The 20075-nt window shown below is 37.2% G+C and overlaps 1 protein-coding gene across 2 annotated transcripts in view; it reads left to right on the forward strand.

Moving 5' to 3' along the window:
* Positions 1-14549, forward strand: part of NAF1 (nuclear assembly factor 1 ribonucleoprotein) — a 28291-nt gene extending 13742 nt beyond the window's left edge. The window contains exons 4-9 of one of the 2 annotated variants that reach the window (XM_074822911.1): positions 2736-2818; positions 3853-4013; positions 9220-9271; positions 9924-10051; positions 12176-12281; positions 13846-14217. In XM_074822911.1, the coding sequence (XP_074679012.1) occupies positions 2736-2818; positions 3853-4013; positions 9220-9271; positions 9924-10051; positions 12176-12281; positions 13846-13968 (653 nt within the window). In that variant the 3' untranslated portion in view covers positions 13969-14217. Of the gene's footprint in view, positions 1-2735; positions 2819-3852; positions 4014-9219; positions 9272-9923; positions 10052-12175; positions 12282-13845 lie in introns of both variants that reach the window. The other variant, XM_074822910.1, reaches the window with a different exon arrangement.
* The last annotated feature ends 5526 nt before the right edge of the window (positions 14550-20075 follow it).

Raw genomic sequence — 20075 nt, forward strand, 5'->3', positions numbered from 1 at the left:
CAGGCAATTCCTTTACAGTATTTTTATTGGTGGTGTTGGTTTGGAGTTGGATTTAATTTTATTCATGTGTAGGAAGCTGGCTTGAGAGTGTGGAAGGCAGTAATGTCATAATTGTCCTTTTGTTCTAATTTGCCCTTTCTTGCTTATTGATAATAATGGGCACTTCAAGAAGGCTGTTTTCAGCTAAAATGATAGTTTGAAAATAAGTTAAAAGAGAAACGGTTGAATCATAGTTTGCAGTTCTTTTTGATCTAATATGTGAGTTTTTAAACAAAGCTATTTTTAGACTTCAGTTTTGAAATCTGTCTTTATTTTATAATCCTCCTTGGTGTGAGTATAACCTTTTCAAGTCCTGTCAGTTTACTGACAGGTGAATTCTTCAGTCTGCATCCTACTTTATGTAACTGAAATATATGAAGTGTTGAATTTAGACTGGTTGGTGAAAGTTAGAAAACAGACTAATAATCATACATGAAAGAAAGTCATAGGAAGGGAATAAAACCCCAAGATATGTGTTATTTTTCTGCTTTTACTATCTTGCTTTATGACTTCCTCTTTCCACATGTTTTCCTTTCTTTTCAGTTCTGGAAATAGGTGTCTTGAGTGGCCTCACTTTCAATTGATTTGTGGCCATATTAGGGTCTCTGCCAGCTTATTGTGGGTTGTTTTTTGATTTTTGAACTAAATTGATACCCATGTATACTGGGTTTGTATCTAGTATGAGGGGAGTTGAGGTCTCTTGGAAACCACAAACATTATTTTAGTCCGACAGTCAGTATTCCGAGCACTTTCTGTCCCTTTGATGTATCAGAAATCTCTGCTGTTCTCTGTAGCAAGATTCCAAGTTCATAATCTGCAGTGTGTGATACCTGTAAATTGGGTATTTCATACTATGAGGTGAATTTAAGGCTAGAACAGTATAGGTTCATGCTAACTTCATACAGCTAAAAGCAAGATGACAGGTCTTACACTGAGCAGAAGTTCACAGGATCAGAATTTAAAAGAACTTTTGCTGTGTTTTGCTTCAAGGTACTTGGAGAAGAGAAAAATTCACTGCGTGGGTTGTAGCCTGAAAAGTAAATAGCTTTGGTGCATGTGAGAAACCTGGTCTGGGACTGCGCTTTGGGGTCTGAACGAGTAGAAGCTGAGGGTTTTGGGTGGGTTGAGGTAGGAAAAGCTATAAGTCAAATAGGCTGTAGATGATAACTGTTTCTCCTGGGTTTCATGGGACTGGCATGATTTATATTTTTAGAATATTTTCCTTAGCCTGCTGGAAGACTGGGGGCTATGTGTGATCAATCAAGTTGAGAGCATTCTCTGAGAGTTTTTGGCGTGTGGTTTTTTTTTTGTGTGTGTGTATTGTTTTGGGCTTTTTGTTGTGGGGGTTTTGTTTTTTATTTTTGGCTAAGGTATATTTGTCATGAGGGTTAAGCTACACATTGGGTTCTTTCACTGTATATTTTATTATATAGGTAGGCACAGAATAAACCGATTTCCCTAATTCTCTTGAAATTCAGTGAACTACTAAGCCTGTAGCATTGTCACAGGCTTGCTTGGCATGTCATAAAGTGTTTGCAGATTGAAATAGTACCAAAGCTTGAGTTTTAGCTTTGAGATGTTTATTGCTTTAAGTCCTGTTATGCAAGTTTAACAGTGATAATCTTGTTAGTTTTTGTTGGAGTCTGACTGACACTAAGTGCTTGAGTGACTTTATTTGCTGATGGAGAGACGTTGAGAATGCTTAATTGAGCGTTCTGTTGTTTTAGAGGTAGAAAAGATTACCTTCAGAATCAGAATTTTTGAGTGTAAAGCTGCTAGGCCTCTGTATTGACGCATTTAAGCATGATTCCTGCTGATTGTAAAGGAATACATGGTATTTCTGTAGACTAAGCAACAAATGTGAACTACTACCCAAGAAGAGAGTGAACTACTCTGAAGATTTCAGTAAAGAATAAGCTCTTTATGTGTCTGAATCTGGAAAAACTAAAAGTAAAGTTGCCTGTATATCAAATTATGTATTTAATGGAGGAAGAACATGCTTATATGTCCATTTATAAGTATTTAAGTCTACGAAGTGTTAAGATTTCACATTTTGATCTACTAGAAGGACTTGCTCACTCTGACCACTCATACCATCATTAATCATGGGTTAGGCCCAAATGTGGTATGAGGCTTATATGACATTAAATTGCAGAAGTGTATTTCAGATTGTGTATCTGCATACATAAATGACACCACCAGTTGCTACTGTGACTGCACTGCCAGGCATCTTTTGTGTTCTGGTCTGTTCTTATGACTTATTAGGGGAATCATTCTTTTTTCCGAGGAGAATTTTCATTTGGCATACTAAGAAGGCAGAATATAAAGATGTATCTGCACTCAAAAAACCCCAGGTTATTGCTGCTATGCACTTAATCAAGAAACATCCTCTGTAAATACAAGTATCTCGCACATACGTATCTGAGACTTTTCTTTTGTACCTATCATCTGGTTTCCTTTCTTTCTCCACCCCAAGAGAACAATAATTCTGTAAACAAATGTAAATCTTACCACTCATATATCACTGGAGAAAGGGTGTATGGTTATAAGTAGTTTTGTGTGTGTGCAAGAATTTCTGGGTGAAGCTCTATGAACTTTAGTGGACAAATAATGGTGTGGTTTGTTAAGTTTCTCTGCAATTAACTAAATGCTGCTGTTGAAACATAAAGTTCTAATTGATTTTTTGTCCATTTTAGTAATAATTGAATCACTGAGAGGTCTACCTCCAGTAAATGAAGAGAGTATAATTTTTAAAGAAGACCGGCAAGCAGCAGGAAAGGTTTGTGTAAAGCATAAAAACCTGTTATGCTAATATAAAATTCAAAGTATTCTTTTATGTTCCAACAAATAGTGTTGAAGTTGACTAAATGAAAGATGTTTCCTTAATATGTAGTTTTTCTTTGTGCTTTTGACTCTTGCTATAGTAATCTATCTTTTTAATCTGAAGAATTCCTAACCTGGAATTCGTTACATCTTTATAGAATTACTATGTGTGATAAGTTTTCACTATTTTATGAAAGTGCTTGTGGAGAGGGAGAGGTTGCTTTATGTTGTATTATGTCTAGAATAACAGGCTGTGCTCTTTTATTGCCAGGGGTTGGGGGCAAAGATTGGAGAAATTAGTCAAGTTTCACAAAAAAACAGGAAATGCTTACATATCTGCTCTCTGCTGTTTCAGTTTAAGGCCAGTGTGTATGCAAGTATAATGAAGAATGTTTGCTGAGAGGGGTGTCACATTAAATTTTGTATGTTATCTGGGAAGGGACAGCCATCATCTGGAATGGTTACTACTATAATATCTTTGAATGCTAGATGTGAGTGAAACAAAAAAACTCAGCCTGAAATTGCACATATTCTGCACATCTCAGAATTCTCTGCTCTCCATGAAACAGGGGAACAGACAGAGGAACTGACGTAAAGGTGTCTTGTAAAGAGAAAGAAATGGTCAGAATATTGTTCCAGGTGTAAGAGATTTGAAAGTATAATGGAGAGTGAATAGAGATTTGATAAAAGGAAAGATTACTGAAGTAAAGGAAGCAGACAGTGAAGGCAGTGCAGTTGGGTGGCCAAAGGCAACATCAACATGTGAGAACTTTTCCACATTATAACTTAAACAGTATCTGGGGAAATATACTGTTAAACAAAATGCAGTAATAAAACCAGAGCATGAAAGTATCTTTATTTAATGCTTCATTTTGAAAATATACCGAACTTCTTAAATACAAAGCATCTTAAAGGTTCATGGTTGTCTACAGTGAAATTAGCTATCTAGTCTTGGTTTATTTAAACATTTTAATTTTGTTTGTGTTTCAGGTATTTGAGATCTTTGGTCCTGTTTTACATCCCTTTTATGTGTTGAGATTTAACAGCTCTGAGCATATCAAAGCAAAAGGTATAAATGTGCAAGATAGCATGTATTTTGCTCCATCAGTGGAGGACTTCACCCAGTATATATTTGCAGAGAAACTGAAACAGTGAGTCTGATTTTTTTTTTTTTCTTTCCCTAATCTGGTTATAATGTATTTTATAATATAGCTAAAATTACTGGATTAAAGTTTAGCCTTGAGTGAGAAACTGTAGGACTAAGCTTGACACTAAAACTTTTCTCTTTTTAGATATTCTCAACTGTGTTGTAATAACAAGGTTGTACCGTTTTGCCTTTTGGAACACTACAGAGTAACTGTAGACTACAAAATTCTAAAGTGTTACAATTACTAAAGTTTAGTAGCTTCTTATTCAATTTAATACATTAAGCTTTCTTTCTTTTCATGTTTCTGTGTTACCTAAAATATCATAACCAGAAAAAAATTAATGGATACTTCCCTCGCCTACAACTTGTTTGAATTCTGAACAAGTTTGTATTTATTTGCTATTTTTATTTCATGTTACAAGACCAGAATTGAAATTTAATTATCAATAAATCTATTGTACAGTTGGAGAATGACAATTCTATATGAAAATCACCTGCTGTAAATTTGAGAGAGGCAATCTGAGTGGCAATGTAGTATGATGTTCAGAAACTTCTAGTGTTTGTGTATCCCAGTCTGCCTGAGGAAAGTAGCATGTATGAATAGGACTTGTTGCCATTTAAAGATAGTGTACTCAAAGATACAGAATGAGAAATAAAGCATAATAAATGACTGCTAGACTTTAATGTTCCAATTATTGATGAATAATTGTCTGAAATAACTATAGGTTAAAAAAATCCTTTGTCATACAATTGATGTAGTCTGTTTATTAGAACTAGTTCTCATCTGACTTGCAAATTTTTTTACTATAGCCAATAGTATTGGTGTCTGCATTAATTGCAACTCTGCCAGTATTCATATCGAATAATTTTTTCTTTAGTCATGCATGGGTGATCAAGGCCTGCAGGAGTTTTTCGGTTTTTTGGGGTTTTTTTTCCATTTCTGTAGAAGCAGCAAGCATATTTTTTCCTTTCAGTGAAGATCAAAATAGATCATCACACTCTCACTCTGCTGCTTGTTTGTTTTTCTGCAGCATTTTGATGCCAGCTGGTCTTTGATTTGTTCCATTAAACTTTGTTGCTTAGCGCAGTAACTGCAGAGACTTTGTCGTGCTTTAATCATGTGCTTGCTGCATCAGTAACTGTGTGCCATACTAAAACATGAGTCTCACATCTCAGATGCTTAGTTGGCTACATGCTTTGCAAGTAGTTTTGGGAACTATTTGTCTTTTGGTAGTACTTTACTATCTCATGTGGTACAAAACACTAGGTAAGATGTTTCAGACTTTAATGACTTACCAGTGGAGTTGAAGAGTGCGTAAGACATGTGTGAACATTTGTGCCCAGGTGGCCAAGAAGGCCAATGGCATCCTGGCTTGTATCAGAAATAGTGTGGCCAGCAGGGACAGGGAAGTGATCTTACCCCTGTACTCAGCACTGGTGAGGCTGCACCTCGATTACTGTGTTCAGTTTTGGGCCCCTCACTACAAAAAGGACAGTGTTGTCCAGAGAAGGGCAACGAAGCTGGTGAAGGGTCTGGAGCACATGTCGTACGAGGAGCGGCTGAGGGAACTGGGGTTGTTTAGTCTGGAGAAGAGGAGGCTGAGGGGAGACCTCATCGCCCTCTACAACTACCTGAAAGGAGGTTGCAGAGAGCTGGGGATGAGTCTGTTTAACCAAGTAACAAGTGATAGGAGAAGAGGGAATGGCCTCAAGTTGCACCAGGGAAGGTTTAGACTGGATATTAGGAAGCATTTCTTTACAGAACGGGTTGTTAGGTGTTAGAATGGGCTGCCCAGGGCAGTGGTGGAGTCCCCATCCCTGGAGGTTTTTAAGAGTCGGGTTGACATAGTGCTTGGGGATATGGTGTAGTTGGGAACTGTCAGTGTTAGGTTAATGGTTGGAGTAGATGATCTTCAAGGTCTTTTCTAACCTAGATGATTCTGTGAACAGCTGTGTAATCTGGCCTAAACCATAATTTCTGAATAATGTGATTTAAGTTACATTTCACTGAAACTATTTTATTTCTGAGTTTTGTCAGTAAAGTTTCTTAAGCTTTTGTGAGGCAATTGGTACTGTTTGTTGAAGCTGCTTTTTCACAAAGTAAGTATCACTGAAAAAGGATAAAGAATTTTGATTTCTGACCTGTGCTGTAATGTCTCTATAAAGAAACCATGATGTTGTGGATAGGAGAAAAGTTGAGCTTCGGTCAGTGCTTCACAAGAAGGCTTTTGGACCTTAGCAGATTGACAGTTTGATGACCAGTGATTTTCTGGTTTTTGTTAGTTTGACTGTGTGGAGACCAGTCTGACTGGAGTACTATAGGCTTAACGTTTTAGAACTGCTACTCAAAACTGTGATGGTACTTTGAAAAGGAAAGGAATCAGGATTAAGATCTGAAAGAAACCTTAAGTTTGAAGCTTTTTTAAAAAACCTAGAATGCAATCTGCTTGCATTGTATGAAGTTGCAGTGCTATGAATAAGCCTTACACTTTATAGCAAAATAAATGAAAATTTAGTGTAAAACTTCCTGAATGCAAAGTACTTTGTTGCTAAAAATAGATCTGTGTTGTATTGCCTGAAACACAAAGTAATTCTAAAAAAGCTCATGTATTTTCATGATTCCGTTGAGTCACCTTCTGTTAGACTTCTAGGTCTTACAGTATCAGAAATCAAAGAATTCCTATCTTGTTCTTTGCAGAAGATTATTAAGTATCTCAGAGCATGAAAAGTGTTTTGTGTTTCACTGAAATGAGGAAGGCTGCCTTGGGAGAGGGAGATAAGCTGCCTGAAGAATTTACAAGGCTTAAATTTTGCAGTCAGTGGTACTACATACCGCCTAATGACAACAGGTCTTGGAGTTTCTTGCATGCTCTGGTATTTTTGGCAGGCACGTATTGTCCCGAAATAACAAGATGAGAGGGAGAAACAAAGAAGTTGGTTCATAATAAAAAAATGAAAGTGTTACTTTTCATCTTTGCATAGGTAGAGAGTTTTCTGCAACCAAGAAATTACTCATATAGAGCCCTTATCTTCCTTTTCTCCCTTAACATTTTCTTCTAATTGAACTTTAAAATGGCTTGCTTGCTAATATGATTTGCTCATAATCACAAAGGTGGCGTGTCTTTATGGTTTTCTAGTAATAGGTAGAGATTGAGCTTCAGTTTTATGGTTAGGAGTTGAGGCACAAAAGTACTGCCAGATGACTTGCCAGTGTTCTCATGGGCAGCCTTTGACTAAGGGCCTCATAAGTCCAGGCTAGCTAGAGCTGATGCTTATGTATTTGATGTGCTTATGTATTTGATGTAGCTATTGCTGCTTAATTGTTGCTGATTTGATGAATACATATTAGAGCACTGATTGAAGGCATTTCACACTGAACACGTTGATGTTATTAACTGTATGGTTCCATTTTGCAAGTAAGAATTTTCAGTATTGCATTATTTCATATAGTTTGTCTGCATAGATAAGGATTGTGTCTTGACATTTCAGACCAAAACATAGCGTGGAAAAACCTTCCATAGACTTTTAACAGCATAATTTAAAATTGTACCACAAATTTGTTGCTAATCAAAGAAATGACTTGATTTTTAGTGAAGTTCTTAGTGTTGGGTGGAATAAATGACACCACTTCAAATTAATTTTGGTGCTTGTCGGGCAAGACAATTGAGTTTTCTCTTCCTTAAGCATCTTTTACCTTGCTTATTAATTTTATATTTACAGCAAAATAGAAGATGAAACCTAATTATCTAGCTAATCCTGTCTTAATAAAATTATAAGCCAAGCTTAGAGGGTTTTTTGGTTCCGAATTCACTTCGCTATAGTTACACTTAAAGCCCATGTCCTACTAGACCAGTTCCTTTTTAACTGGCGACATGTGTTCTGAAACCAGAAGAAGCAGCAAGCTTGTCACTGTAGTCAGCAGTTAGTCAGCATAAGAAAGTTGCAGTGAACTACCTCATTTTAAATTCAAAAGGGTGTGTTGAGAGAATATTGATCAAAGCTTAATATTAGCCGTGTGATATGTTCAGACTCAGAATAGGAAGATTTTTCAAGTGGCATATGTAGTGAAGTCTGAAGTTGACACATACATGTAAGGAACTGAAGGAAGTGATGCCTCAAACATTCATCGACACAGAAAACCTCAAGGACAAGCTGTGGCCTTTGCATTAGTCTAAGGAATGTCACCCAAGGAAGCAGGAGTGTATCGAAGGATGCACCCCCCACTCCCTTGCAGTTGCATTGACAAACTCCTTAGATAAGCCTCAAAAGGGGGAAAACTGGACTGAGTGAAACCAGGTGTTTCCCCTCAAGCACAAATACGGCTGAACCCCATACTTTGTGGCTCTGTTGTGCAAGCCAGACACCAGGCTTGCCTTGCTAATGACTTTGCGCCTCCGCCATTGAAGTGGTAACAAGAACAGATAAGAGGTGATCGCCTCTGGGATGACCGATAAGAAGCATGAAGTCAGCAAAAATCTCTGGGAACAGAGGAGAAAACAAAGCTGGACAGGGCGAGTATGACCACCGACTCAGTTGGAACCCATGCTCCACCTTTTTCCTCGTCTCTCATGGAAATGAGTTTGTGGAATACCTGCCCCTCCTCGTGTAGTATGCTAATCAGCTGAGAAGATGAATTTAAAAGGGGCCAGAAACTTTGTTGTGTGTGCACCCACCACCCAACATTACTGGACCTGACACATCGCTGGATCCAGGGGTGGTGATCCGGATTTCTTTGACTCTCTTTCTCTCCTTTCTTTTTCTTTCCTCTCCTTTCTTTTCTTTCTTACAGGTTTATAAGAGACTACATTGCTTATTAACCTTTTTCAAGTTTAAATTGTTTTCTACCACAAGTAAAGCATTTTAACAGGTCGTTTGGTGTCATTTCACTTTAATTTAACCCAAGGGCATCACAGAACTGTTGTGACTCTCTGGGTCTGGATCGTGACAATACATTACTATTCCCTTAGAAACAACATTAAAAAACAAATGCGTTTTTTAAAACGGGCAGCTCCTGGTGTAGGAGATCTGATACCTTGAAGAAATACCTGATAGCCTATTTGCTACAATACAGTTCTTGCAAATTATTTCTAACCTGGAATATGTTGCTACTACGTGATTCAAACAAGAGATGTTTCATAGCCTGCTTACACAATCTTTCTTCCATCTTCATTGTCTGATTTGTGGTTTGTTTTGTTTTTTTTTTCTTTCAGAGAAAAAGGTTCAGATGCATCTTGGAAGAACGACCAAGAACCACCACCTGAAGTAATTACATATTTTTAATTATTATTATTTTTGATTACACAAGATACGTGTAGAAAAATTTCTGTGCAGAGTAACTAATTAGCAAGCTTATTTTTTACACAAACGAGTTGGATGTACCTCTTCATTGAAAAGAAGGTTTCTTGGAGAGGTCTCACACACAGTCGGTGTAGAGTGTGCTAGCTGTCTTTTTCTCCTTGCTTTTTGCAATTGGAAAATTGTATATCTTTGTCTTCAGTTCCTCTAGTCCTTCAAGAGCATGTATTGCAACCTGAATGTTCAACTTTGAGTAGCAGTGCTTTTACCTTGCCTAACAGCTTTGCTTCTGCTATGGAATTTTTGTCCTTGTTCTTTCACTGCAGCTCTCTGTTTTACCTTGCCACAATTGTCCACAGTTGGACAACTTGTCCAGAAGGATGTTGTGAGGGACAGTATCATGCTGTGAGGGACTGTATCAATTTTTACATTCACAGTCCTTATCCCACACTGTTTGTTCTGGTTTGAAGGAGAAATGTTGTGATGGACTTTTCTGTGGTTGAAGATAGGTCCTGTAGTGATATATCAGTCTCAACCCAGAATGTTTCTTTTCCCGCTATGGATGGAATGATGCATTTTGAAATATGTTTTTTTTCTTCCCACAAACAAAACTGAGCAGAGCAGTAAGTTCTCTCAAACAATGCTGTCTGTCAGGTCTGACTGTAAATGGCCTTCCTTTCTCCGGGAGACATCATCTCACAAAAGATCATTTGAGAATCAGAAGTGTTGCATAGAATTGGACTGTGGGTATGTGATGAATAGAGCTTTGAAAGACTGCATGCTTAGAAACTTTTGGCTAGTCTTAACTTTCCTTTGTTGAACAATTTTCTAGTGATAATGACAGAAAATGTGCTTATTGGCTAATGGTGAGCTCTTTTTTTGTTTTAGTCATATTTTGAAAGCTGTTCAGGAGATAAGCTTGTAAATGTGTAATCTGAATTTGTAGGAACCTAAGTAACTTTAAAACTTGGCTAAATACAGTCAAGCAGTCAGATCTTCTGCAGATAGAGATTCATTGCTTTTTTTCAAAGTTGTTTGGGTTGTTTTTGTTACAATGTTTCTTAATTTTAATGATGATACTGTTACCTTCAGGTTAGAATCTGAAAGTACAGGAAGAACTTCAGGTTCCTCACTGTAGGAAGGAATGAAGCTTGAACAAAATCAGTGATGGCGAGGATGGGCAAACTTGATTGCTTGTTATGACACCTTTGTTTCCGTGGCTGTTCTGACTTTGTGATATGTCTGTGTGCTCTATTTTGGAGAAAAATGCCACATGTACCATCTCGTAGTCCTGAACTAGAATAATCTCTGGGTAGTTGTAGCAGTTGCAGTTTACACTAAGATATTCAAACTGTGACAGCTGATGAGCTGATAGAAAGTAGCTTTTGCTGTGAAGCTAATAGCTGTTGACAAGGGTGCAGATTAAATTTTATGCTACTGATGCTTGAAATTGTCTCTTACAGCTAGACTCTTTTCGAGCCCTCAGCTAGTAGTTGGTTCTGTAACTTCTCTGGCCAGTTCCCATGGTAAACTGCATGCAATTGCTGGAGTCAGTTCTTTTTGTGATACAGTGAAGCTTTATTTTTGTTTGAATGTTAAATTAATCCATCTTAGGCCCTTTTATGATTGCTACTTTAAGGTATATGGTAAGTGTTTGTTTTCTGACAGGCTCATAATTAGCCCAGCTTAACTGTCCACTCAGTAATACAATCTCTCTTGGCCTTGTCTTTGGGGTCATAGGATGACAAAGTGTGATCTGTATGCTGCAAAGCTAAAAGGAGCAGGTAACTGTGATTTCTCTGAGCTGGCTATTATGGAATGTTACATGGAAATTAGCTAGAAATAGAAGGTACCTGTTGTTTGTTATTTCTGCTCTAGTGAAGGATGGTGTATTGAAGTCCTTAGAAAAAGCAGGAGTTGGTGAAACATTTTACTCCATGGTATATATTATCTTGTATTCTTTGTGGCTTTTTCTGAGTAAAAATGTAATCCAGGTATGTAGACGAGGAGATAGTTGTATTCAGAAGTAATTTTTATGTGGCTTTTTAGCACTGTTTTAGTGCAGTGTTTTTGAGATCCATGCTCTGTATATACTATAGAAATATATCAGTAAGCAGCAAAACCCTTCCTTTCAGAATTGGGAAGGGGAGAGTGGGAACAAACCCTACCCCTGTAAGTCATATGAGCAAGCTGTTTTTCAGGGAACTAATTATGCTTTCCTGTCACTAATGACTTCCTCATCCTAAATGTAAGCTAGGATTTGAAAGGTAGCAAAACTTTGTGTAACAGGAACAGAATGTTTCAGTGATACTGAATGTATTGTAAGTGACATCATTCTCCGAAGTTGAATATTCCTTTGGAATAACATTGCTGTTGGAAGTTTAACGGGAACAATGTTATTAAATATAAATGTAGACTAGAGATATTTTTAATGTAGTTTGACTGTGCTAAGTGTTGGTCACCAAGTTAATTTTAATTTGTTTTAAAAATCCATATTTTAATTTATCTAGTCTGCAGTTTGCCTTTTGAAAGCTTTTTCTTGGCAATAACTAGCCATCGCCCTCAGAGATTCCCAATTTTTTTCTTACTAACATCTAGGCAATCAAAAATTTGTGTTCAGGAAAATTAGAAGGAATAACTGAGTATTGTATAACTGCCTTATGAGAAATTTGTGAAGCGTTAAGTTTTTGATTGTGTTGAGAAGCCAGCTGAACACGATAGCTCTTTGAATGCAAAATAGGAAAGTGCAGCTTTAAGATTCTTCTAAGCTGACTGCAGGATGGATTGTTTCCTAGATAATGAATTATTGCTAGAACTAAAGTTCTCTGCAGTCTTTATATGGCTTCGTTCTCTTTTTTTTTTTTTAACCAGGCCTTGGATTTCAGTGATGATGAAAAAGAAAGAGAGGCAAAACAGAAGAAAAAGAAGCCTCAAAGTCAAGGAAGGAAGAAACTCAAATCAGAAACAAATGTATCAAGTGAGTGAATGTTATGGGAGAATGCTTTTATCTGTTAAACAGAGTTTGACATACACAATGTTATCTGTCTTAATGATTGAGCTTTCATACAGTTAATCAGTATTTCTGTGTTTTACAAAGTTATATTTGTGAATTTGTTGCTATGTTCCTTATTTTTTTTTAAAAGGAAAATGAAGGTGTTTTCCATTAAACTGTGGAAAGGAAGTAGTATAGGAACAGGACACTTGTCAGAGGAGATTCAGAGGCTCTTACAACAGCGTCAGCTGACACACAGTGAGGATATAGAACAGATGCCACCTTTTGGAATTTAGAGCTTGCTTATTGCAGGGGTTATTGAGGCCCAAGTTCAGCTTAAGCCTTTGAGTGCAGGGAGAAGATAGAGGAAGGCCATATGCAATTTTTGGAAACCCATTTTTTTGACAATCAGAGAGAAGACACAAGTCTTGGTTGGATAGGGCATTTATTCCTTTGTCTGAAAAGGAAGCTCTTCCTCACCCATGGCATATAAATACTCCTTTAACTGTTACTTGTGTAGCCCACTGAGAACCTCTCTGTTTGGCTAACATAGTCATTAGATAAACAAACCTATAGTAGTTTAATAAACTATGTATAGTTTTTCATAGTATACATAGTGCCTTCACCTTCCTTTCTCCTACTGTTGACAGATCTGTTCCAGGTGTGTGCTTGCAGCCGTGCTCTGTTTGCAGTAACCAGATTTTCCTATCTGCCTTCTCTCATGCCTCTCTACTGACAAATCATTTTGCTTTTTGGTTGAATAATTTAAAAAGCTGTATACCGCTCTGTCGCCGTAGAGACGGACACGACAAACATCAGATTGTGTGAAATGACCAAAATGGCTGCAAAAGCACCTTTATTGTTCTAACAAGCCTTTTTATAACCTTCTTCAAAGTAGGTGTTCATACAGGATTGGTTTACTTTAGTAACTAACAGTTCATGATTGGGTGATAGTTTCTTGCCTGAATTGTCAGGACAGTTCTTCTTATCTTAGTTCTCTAATCTTGTTTCCATGGCACTTCTGAGGACTTTCTGGCCTCTCATGGATACACTGGAATCTCATCAAGGTTAAATTCTTCTTCAGTTAGACTAGAGGCAGACCCGCTGCCTCCCCTGCTGTAGTGTAATGCAGTGTTGATTTATCTTCAATTTTAAAATGTGTTGCTTTTAAATCTTGTTTTAAACCAAAGCTTCGAAAATACTCACAGTTTGAGTGTTCCTGTGATTCGTTAATACAAATGAAAATGCCTGGAGGGAAAGAACGTGACATTTTTTTCTTAATGACTGAATTTGCAACCTTCAGGATCATCCTTTCTATACTACTGTAATAAATCAAGATGAATTACTAAACAGTAGACTTGCCAGTATTATTGTGTTGTTTATGTTTTATTTGCGGTATTATTTGTGATAAGATTAGTTTTCAAATTTCCTTGACTTCAGCTTGAAGGATTTGTGAGGACTAAACTTAATTTTTCCAAAAGAATACTAAAACTGTGTGTGTCTGATTGTATTTTGGTTGTTTGTTTGGTTGTTTTTTTTTTTTTTTAAGGTGAGAATAAGGGACTTCATCAGTCAATGCAGCACCCTGCTTCAAGTTATTCAAGGGGATACCGTGGCAGAGGGTTCTCCAGGGATCCATTTCCTCCTCCATCAGGCCCTCCAGGTTTTTTGAGACCACAAGTAAGACCGCCACAGCTATACTCTTCAGAGAACAGAATACATCAGGAATCTCCGGTGTTTCCACAACCTCATAGAAAAGAAAATCCAATGATGCAACAGTATTCCTTTCCTCCTCCAGTTTTTGGTTCTGTTAATGACGTGCATCAATTCCACCTTCCACCTTCAAATATGAATATGATTTGGACAGGCCCGAACATGTACAACTCATCATACCCATTTTTGCTGCCACCGCCGCCACCTCCTCCACCTCCTCCAGATAGCCATCCTTCTCAGTTTAGGCCTTACTAAGTTTCTATAAATGTGCATACAGAGCATTGCAGTGTAAAGGGAGGAAGAACAGACTGCTGAGACTGTATCCCCTTATTTTGGAGATGCTTAATTTTTCTGCAACAGTAGAACAAATACAGAGTTTGATGCTTTGTGGGACATCCATAGAAAACTTTTTTTCTATATATGTTTTCTGTTTCAAAAAAGAAAGCTATATGAGAAAAATAACTCAATATTAAATGATGATTTATTTTTATTATACCTATTAGTTTGGGATGATAAATAAAAACTTTTTTGAGACTGGTATGTAGTGGTGGAAATCTATTTTGTATTAAATTTAAGAGTTTATGTAACTACTGTCTAATAGTGATGAGGGTATGTCATGTATATGGTATTTTAATACTTTTAGAGTGGTTGTATATTGCTATGATAAACAATTTTCCTCAATTTCTGCAAATTTTGAAACCTACTTGCATGGAAAGATATGACATCTAGATTTTAAGCTAGGTTTGCCAATATTTGTATAAGGTATAAAGTCCTATTAATCCAACTTCTAGTATTTTGTTAATTTCATATTAACTAAAAGACTGGAGCTGGATGGTCTTTTTTTAAATAACTGGAATAGGTAGACCAGAATTTGGACCAGCAGCTGAATTAGTCTGTCAGATTTAGTGTCCTACAATAGCTGTAGAAGATCAACTTATCAATTAGATGTTTTTAATTTCAGACTTCTGAAGTTTCCTGTAATATACTTAAGTAAAAATCGTATTCTCTAATATATCTAAAACTACTATTTTATAGGTGTGCAACTGAGAAGATTGTATAGATCTCAGATTTTATGGCAAACGTACTGTGGAGTGGTAACAAACTTGTTTCAGAACAATAACATTCCAGACAGTAATGTTTAACTGTTCCTGCAGATTTTTTTTTTTTTTTCTTAGTAAAAAAAATGTCCAATTGTAGACTGTTGCAAATGCTTATATTTTTGGGGAAAGGAGAAGGGCTATCTAAGCTATTACCATTGCTAGTGATAGGTCACAATGTGAGTAAACTCACTGCAGCCTCCTGACTGAGTCTTAGCAGATTTGGTTTGTCTGAGCTTCCCTTGACTGACCTGCAGCTTTCTTTTTACTTGGCTTAACTGTAACAACAATTTGTTAAATGACCAGGTGGGTATGATTAATTTGTTTTACTTGTAATTTTTTTTATGGTATACACATAGGTTTTTACACAGATGGCAGTGAAAAGTAGTTATTCTGTGTAGCATGCAGTATGTATGGCTTTAATGGAATAAGATAGTGTAGAGGAATAGAGACCTGACATGATAACGGAAGCCTGAAGTGGCAGCACAGAGTGCAGGGTAGAGGAGTACCTGGGATGTCAGGTCTCTGTGGGGCAGGGCTGGCACGGGAAACCTCTGGGTTGCAAACTGCTCCCCAGTGGTCAGTTGAGGAAATGCAATCCTGGCTGCAGACAAAACTTATTTTGAATATAGGGAGAGAAAATGTGTGCAACACATGTAAAATGCACCATATATAGTAAAATCAGATGTAATTGTGAACATGCAGTCAGGTGAAGAAAGAGCAAGATGTTACAAGCGTGTTATCAAACATAAAAGTGATCCCAAGTCAATTATAGATTAAGGAGGAAGAAACCGCCAGTGTCATACTCGGGCTTGGGATGCTGATGACTTGCTGTATGTCCCTGGCACAAACCCACGCCATCAGCCTCGAGATCCTACGGGTTGGTTGAAGGGTAAGCGTAACACCAGGAAAAGGAGTGAGGTACTAGGAAGTGTATGTACAACAATTTTAACTGTTACTACTATTGAGACCTTTTTTTATGTATAGTAATGTTCACTTTTTTTCTGCAATAATTGGATCTGGACTAATAATAATTCTTTGATTAGTCTGTTAAGATTTCAGTTATACTAAGGTGTATCCTCTCTTGCCACAACAACATTTTTTTTGTAACAAAAGCCAATATAAAATTAGGTTACAGAATGTAGTTTGACAGAAATTTATTCTGGTCTAAGCCATTTTATTAATGTTTGGTAGTTAACTGCAGTACTGGTTTTGTATGTTCTTGCTTGTTTTTTATGTTGAAACAAATTTTGCAGGTGTTCTGCATTTAGTGAGTATAGGTCACACTTGCAGAACTTTGCTTGGAATCGACTTTAGTTCTTCATTATAAAATTACTCGAGAGCTAGGTATTATTACTGAGTTTGAAATATATGGAGGATTGATTTCCTTGCCCAAAATAGTGTGTTGCACACAATGTCCCTTACACTGAAGAATAAGCATTGCAATAGATTGTTAGAGTAGCACCATGTTAATTTGAAAATAGAGCTAATGTAACACTTTTTTTTTTTTTTTAGTAAAGATCTTGTATGTAATCATTGATTATTAAGTTTCCTCATATAGCTGTTTGTAGTCAGTAGCATTTCACAGATACTATCAGACCCTTGTTCAGTGTGCTGGATGCTTGCTGTTGAGAAAGCAGTATAAAGTTGCAGTAATTTGGGGAGATTAGAACTGAAGTGTTTGCAAGTTTAGCTGTTGGGGGAAGAAAGATAAAACTGGGTGTGCTTGACAGTGTTTCCATGACATTCCTTTTTCTTCTTTTGTATCTTTTAACTCTGAAAAATGTCCCTCTCTTTGTCCACAGGGCTTTAAAGCCTTAACTGTAAAGATTGTGAAAACTGGCCTGACAGTTTTAGTGGCAAGAATAGCTGGTTTTGTTTGGCCCCAGCTATTTTTATGTTAAGCTGTTTTATAGAAATCTGTGTTACTATGTTACTGTGTTACATTAAACACATTACTACATTAAAGTGTTAGAGCAGTATGCTATAACAGGATTACAGTAACTCATCTGCTGAACTGCACTCTTGTGTCTGGGACACCAGTTCAGTCCTGGACACAACAGGGACAGATCCTTGGCAAATGAAGCACAACATCTGCATTTTTCTCTGCTTCTGGAAATTGAACAGTAATGCACATCAGCCCAATCCTTGATCAGTGCTACTTAGAAGCAGGCTGAGCTTTTTAATCTGAAATAACTTGGTGTGTAATGCACCCCTTCTAGAGAATACTCCAAATTTAAAAAGCCAGTCAGCCAGAAAATAGAAGCCATGAAATGTGAATTGTGCAGATATCAGGTCCTCAGCACCAACACTTTCTCTGCAGATCTCTGTTAGCTGGTCCACACTACTTGCTAAGGTGGGTGTAATTTTAATATTCAGCATATACTGCAATAAGCCTTTTTTTTTCATAGATACTACTTAGGCATGTTTCTAATACAGGTACAGAAAGACAGAAGGGCTTAAAAATCTCTGTTCCTTCTGGCTATCGATAGCGTTCAATCCTGATGCCAGTTGAAAATACCAGCAAACACCTATTTGCCAGGAATTTCACTATGGCCACTGTGTCAGCAGTTGGCAGGTTGCTGGATTAGTACACTGATATCAGAAGAGGTGTTGAAGCCAGCGTTCTATTGAGTAAAATCATTGGAATATATCTGATAGGTTGTGTTTAAAAACAAACAAAACCATCTAACTGTCCCCTCTTTCCCTCCCCTCAAAAAAACAACTAAAGAAAAAAAACAAAAAACCCCTGCTAAATTTGTGAAGCGGATTTGTGCAATGAAATATCCAGCTGTGAAGAAAGAAGAGGGGGATCCCAGCTTCTACAATGCTTACTGAATACGGTTCACATTAGTCCCTGTGTTTAAAAAAAAACAACCAACCAAACTTTAATTTCTGAATTTGACTTTCCATATGTACAGATACCACTTTGCAATTCTGCTGGGTAGTCACCCTGTTTTGAATACAAAAAATGTAAAATTACACTGTTCAGGGGTCGAAGATGAATCGGACTGGAGGAAAAATGCCATCATATCTTCCCTGTGGAGTAACTTCACCTATGAATTCATTTATGTTCCTTCAATTAACCAACGTAATTCACTACTTGTGTCTGAATACTGTCTTTCTTCTAAATAAATGTATTTGATGTAGGAATACTACAATGGCATGTTTATGAACTTTCACTTTTTTTACCAAATTGTTAGGATTTGCTAAATTGTTGGGAGGTTAGAACTTTACAATAGCTTGCTTTCATTCACTGAGGTGGAGTTGGGAAGTCTGTAAAAGCCTCAAAAGAAAAGAGCATTTCTTGTTATTTTTTTCCTCTCAACATGAGTAAAGCAAAGTCAACATCGGAAAAGTTTTGAGTCCAGAACAGAATTTTCAGAGGTGACTCCCACCAGCCCTCCGTCTGTGCCAAAAGTATCAGGGGTTGCTAGGCTCTGGGCTGTAATGGGTCAGATGCAAGTCTTCAATAAAGTAATATTTTATAGAAGGCCATCGTTTCTCTATGACTCATGTCTATTTTCAAATTCAGCCTGGAGACCTGCAGTAGAGTCCTGTCACTTCTGTAACATTTTTAGTTATTCTTCCATGGGATTTAATGTTTCTTCATGGGCTACTTTTCTCTAGGAAGCTTAAGGTATGGGATGAGTGAAAAGGCAGAGAGGGGAGAGACGAGGAAAAGCAGAGATTTAGGGGAAGAATTGGCTATAATTTCTCAAATGGCTGAGGTTTATAAATAGAAGTATACATACAGTAAACTATTGGACTGTATAAATGTAACTATGGTGACATGAGAAAATGAAAATTGTAATCACGTACTTAACATTCCTTTTACATTTGTAAACCAACAACTTTGGTACTTTTGCTGGCTTTTAACTCCAGTTTGGACAAGTGTCAGCAGTGAGAAGGGGCTGAACTTTTTTCCTAGAGGTGAGATTTCCTAAAGCAAAATTCTGACAAGTGCTGTGGGGAGAGGGGGAAGTTCACACTGCCACAGATTGCTCCAAGAAATGGTGGAATCTACGGTCTTGGAGGGATTCAGAAATTGACTTTAGACAAGGGCCTGTGTGATGTAACTTCCAAGTTAGTCTCACTTTGAGTGGAGAGGTAGACCAGATGGTCTCAGAAAGCCATCCCAACCTAAACTACTCTTGTCATTGCTGTCATTCTTCTGGAGTTCTGTCTTCTGACCAGGGACCCTTTGTCTCTCAATGCTAAAAGGCATGAATAGCCTAGCCTGGATTACTGGTGTTCAGGAAGCCTAGCTTTTCTTTTGTGCTGTTGTGCTCTTTCATTATCCTACAGATTTTTACATCTAAAATATCCATGCTGTGCTAAAAGTTGGACTTGCTGTGGAAGATAATGACTGCTTCCATTTCACTGGATGTAAGCTGATTTGAAGAATTGTTCCTTTATTAGTTGTTTGGGAACTAATACTAATGAAAGTCTCAGTTGCTGTCATTTTCTCTTAGGTGGTAAAACATTTTGTATTGTATAATTTATTTTGAGAATGATGTAATGAATAACAGTACCCAAAAAAGTTTTTTAAAAACCTGACAAAACACAAACCAAGAGAGCCCCTGATAATTATTTTTATAAACATTCTCTAAAGAAGGAATTTTTGCCTTAGTGGAGACCTTTTGAATCATGCTGGGCACTCATGACAGGATGTGTATTAGTACCACACAGATGAAAAATAGAAATAAGCAGATTTTGTAGGTTATGTTTGGCCATTTCCAGGTTCTGTTTTCTGCTTCTTTGAAAGTCGAAGGTATAGTCAGTTATTCTTGTCTAGTGAATTTAGTGATGCACATGCTGACTTAAAGGATTGCTGAATCTGCACAGAATGGTTGGTAATAGAATCTTGTATGGTGACAGGTGAAAAAAATGGAAAACACTGCCAAGGATGATAAGGCAAATAAAACTATTACTGTAGGCATAGCACCAGGCTTTTATAGAACAGCTT

Source organism: Strix aluco, chromosome 4 (assembly GCF_031877795.1).
Source record: "Strix aluco isolate bStrAlu1 chromosome 4, bStrAlu1.hap1, whole genome shotgun sequence".
Classification (NCBI taxonomy): domain Eukaryota; kingdom Metazoa; phylum Chordata; class Aves; order Strigiformes; family Strigidae; genus Strix; species Strix aluco.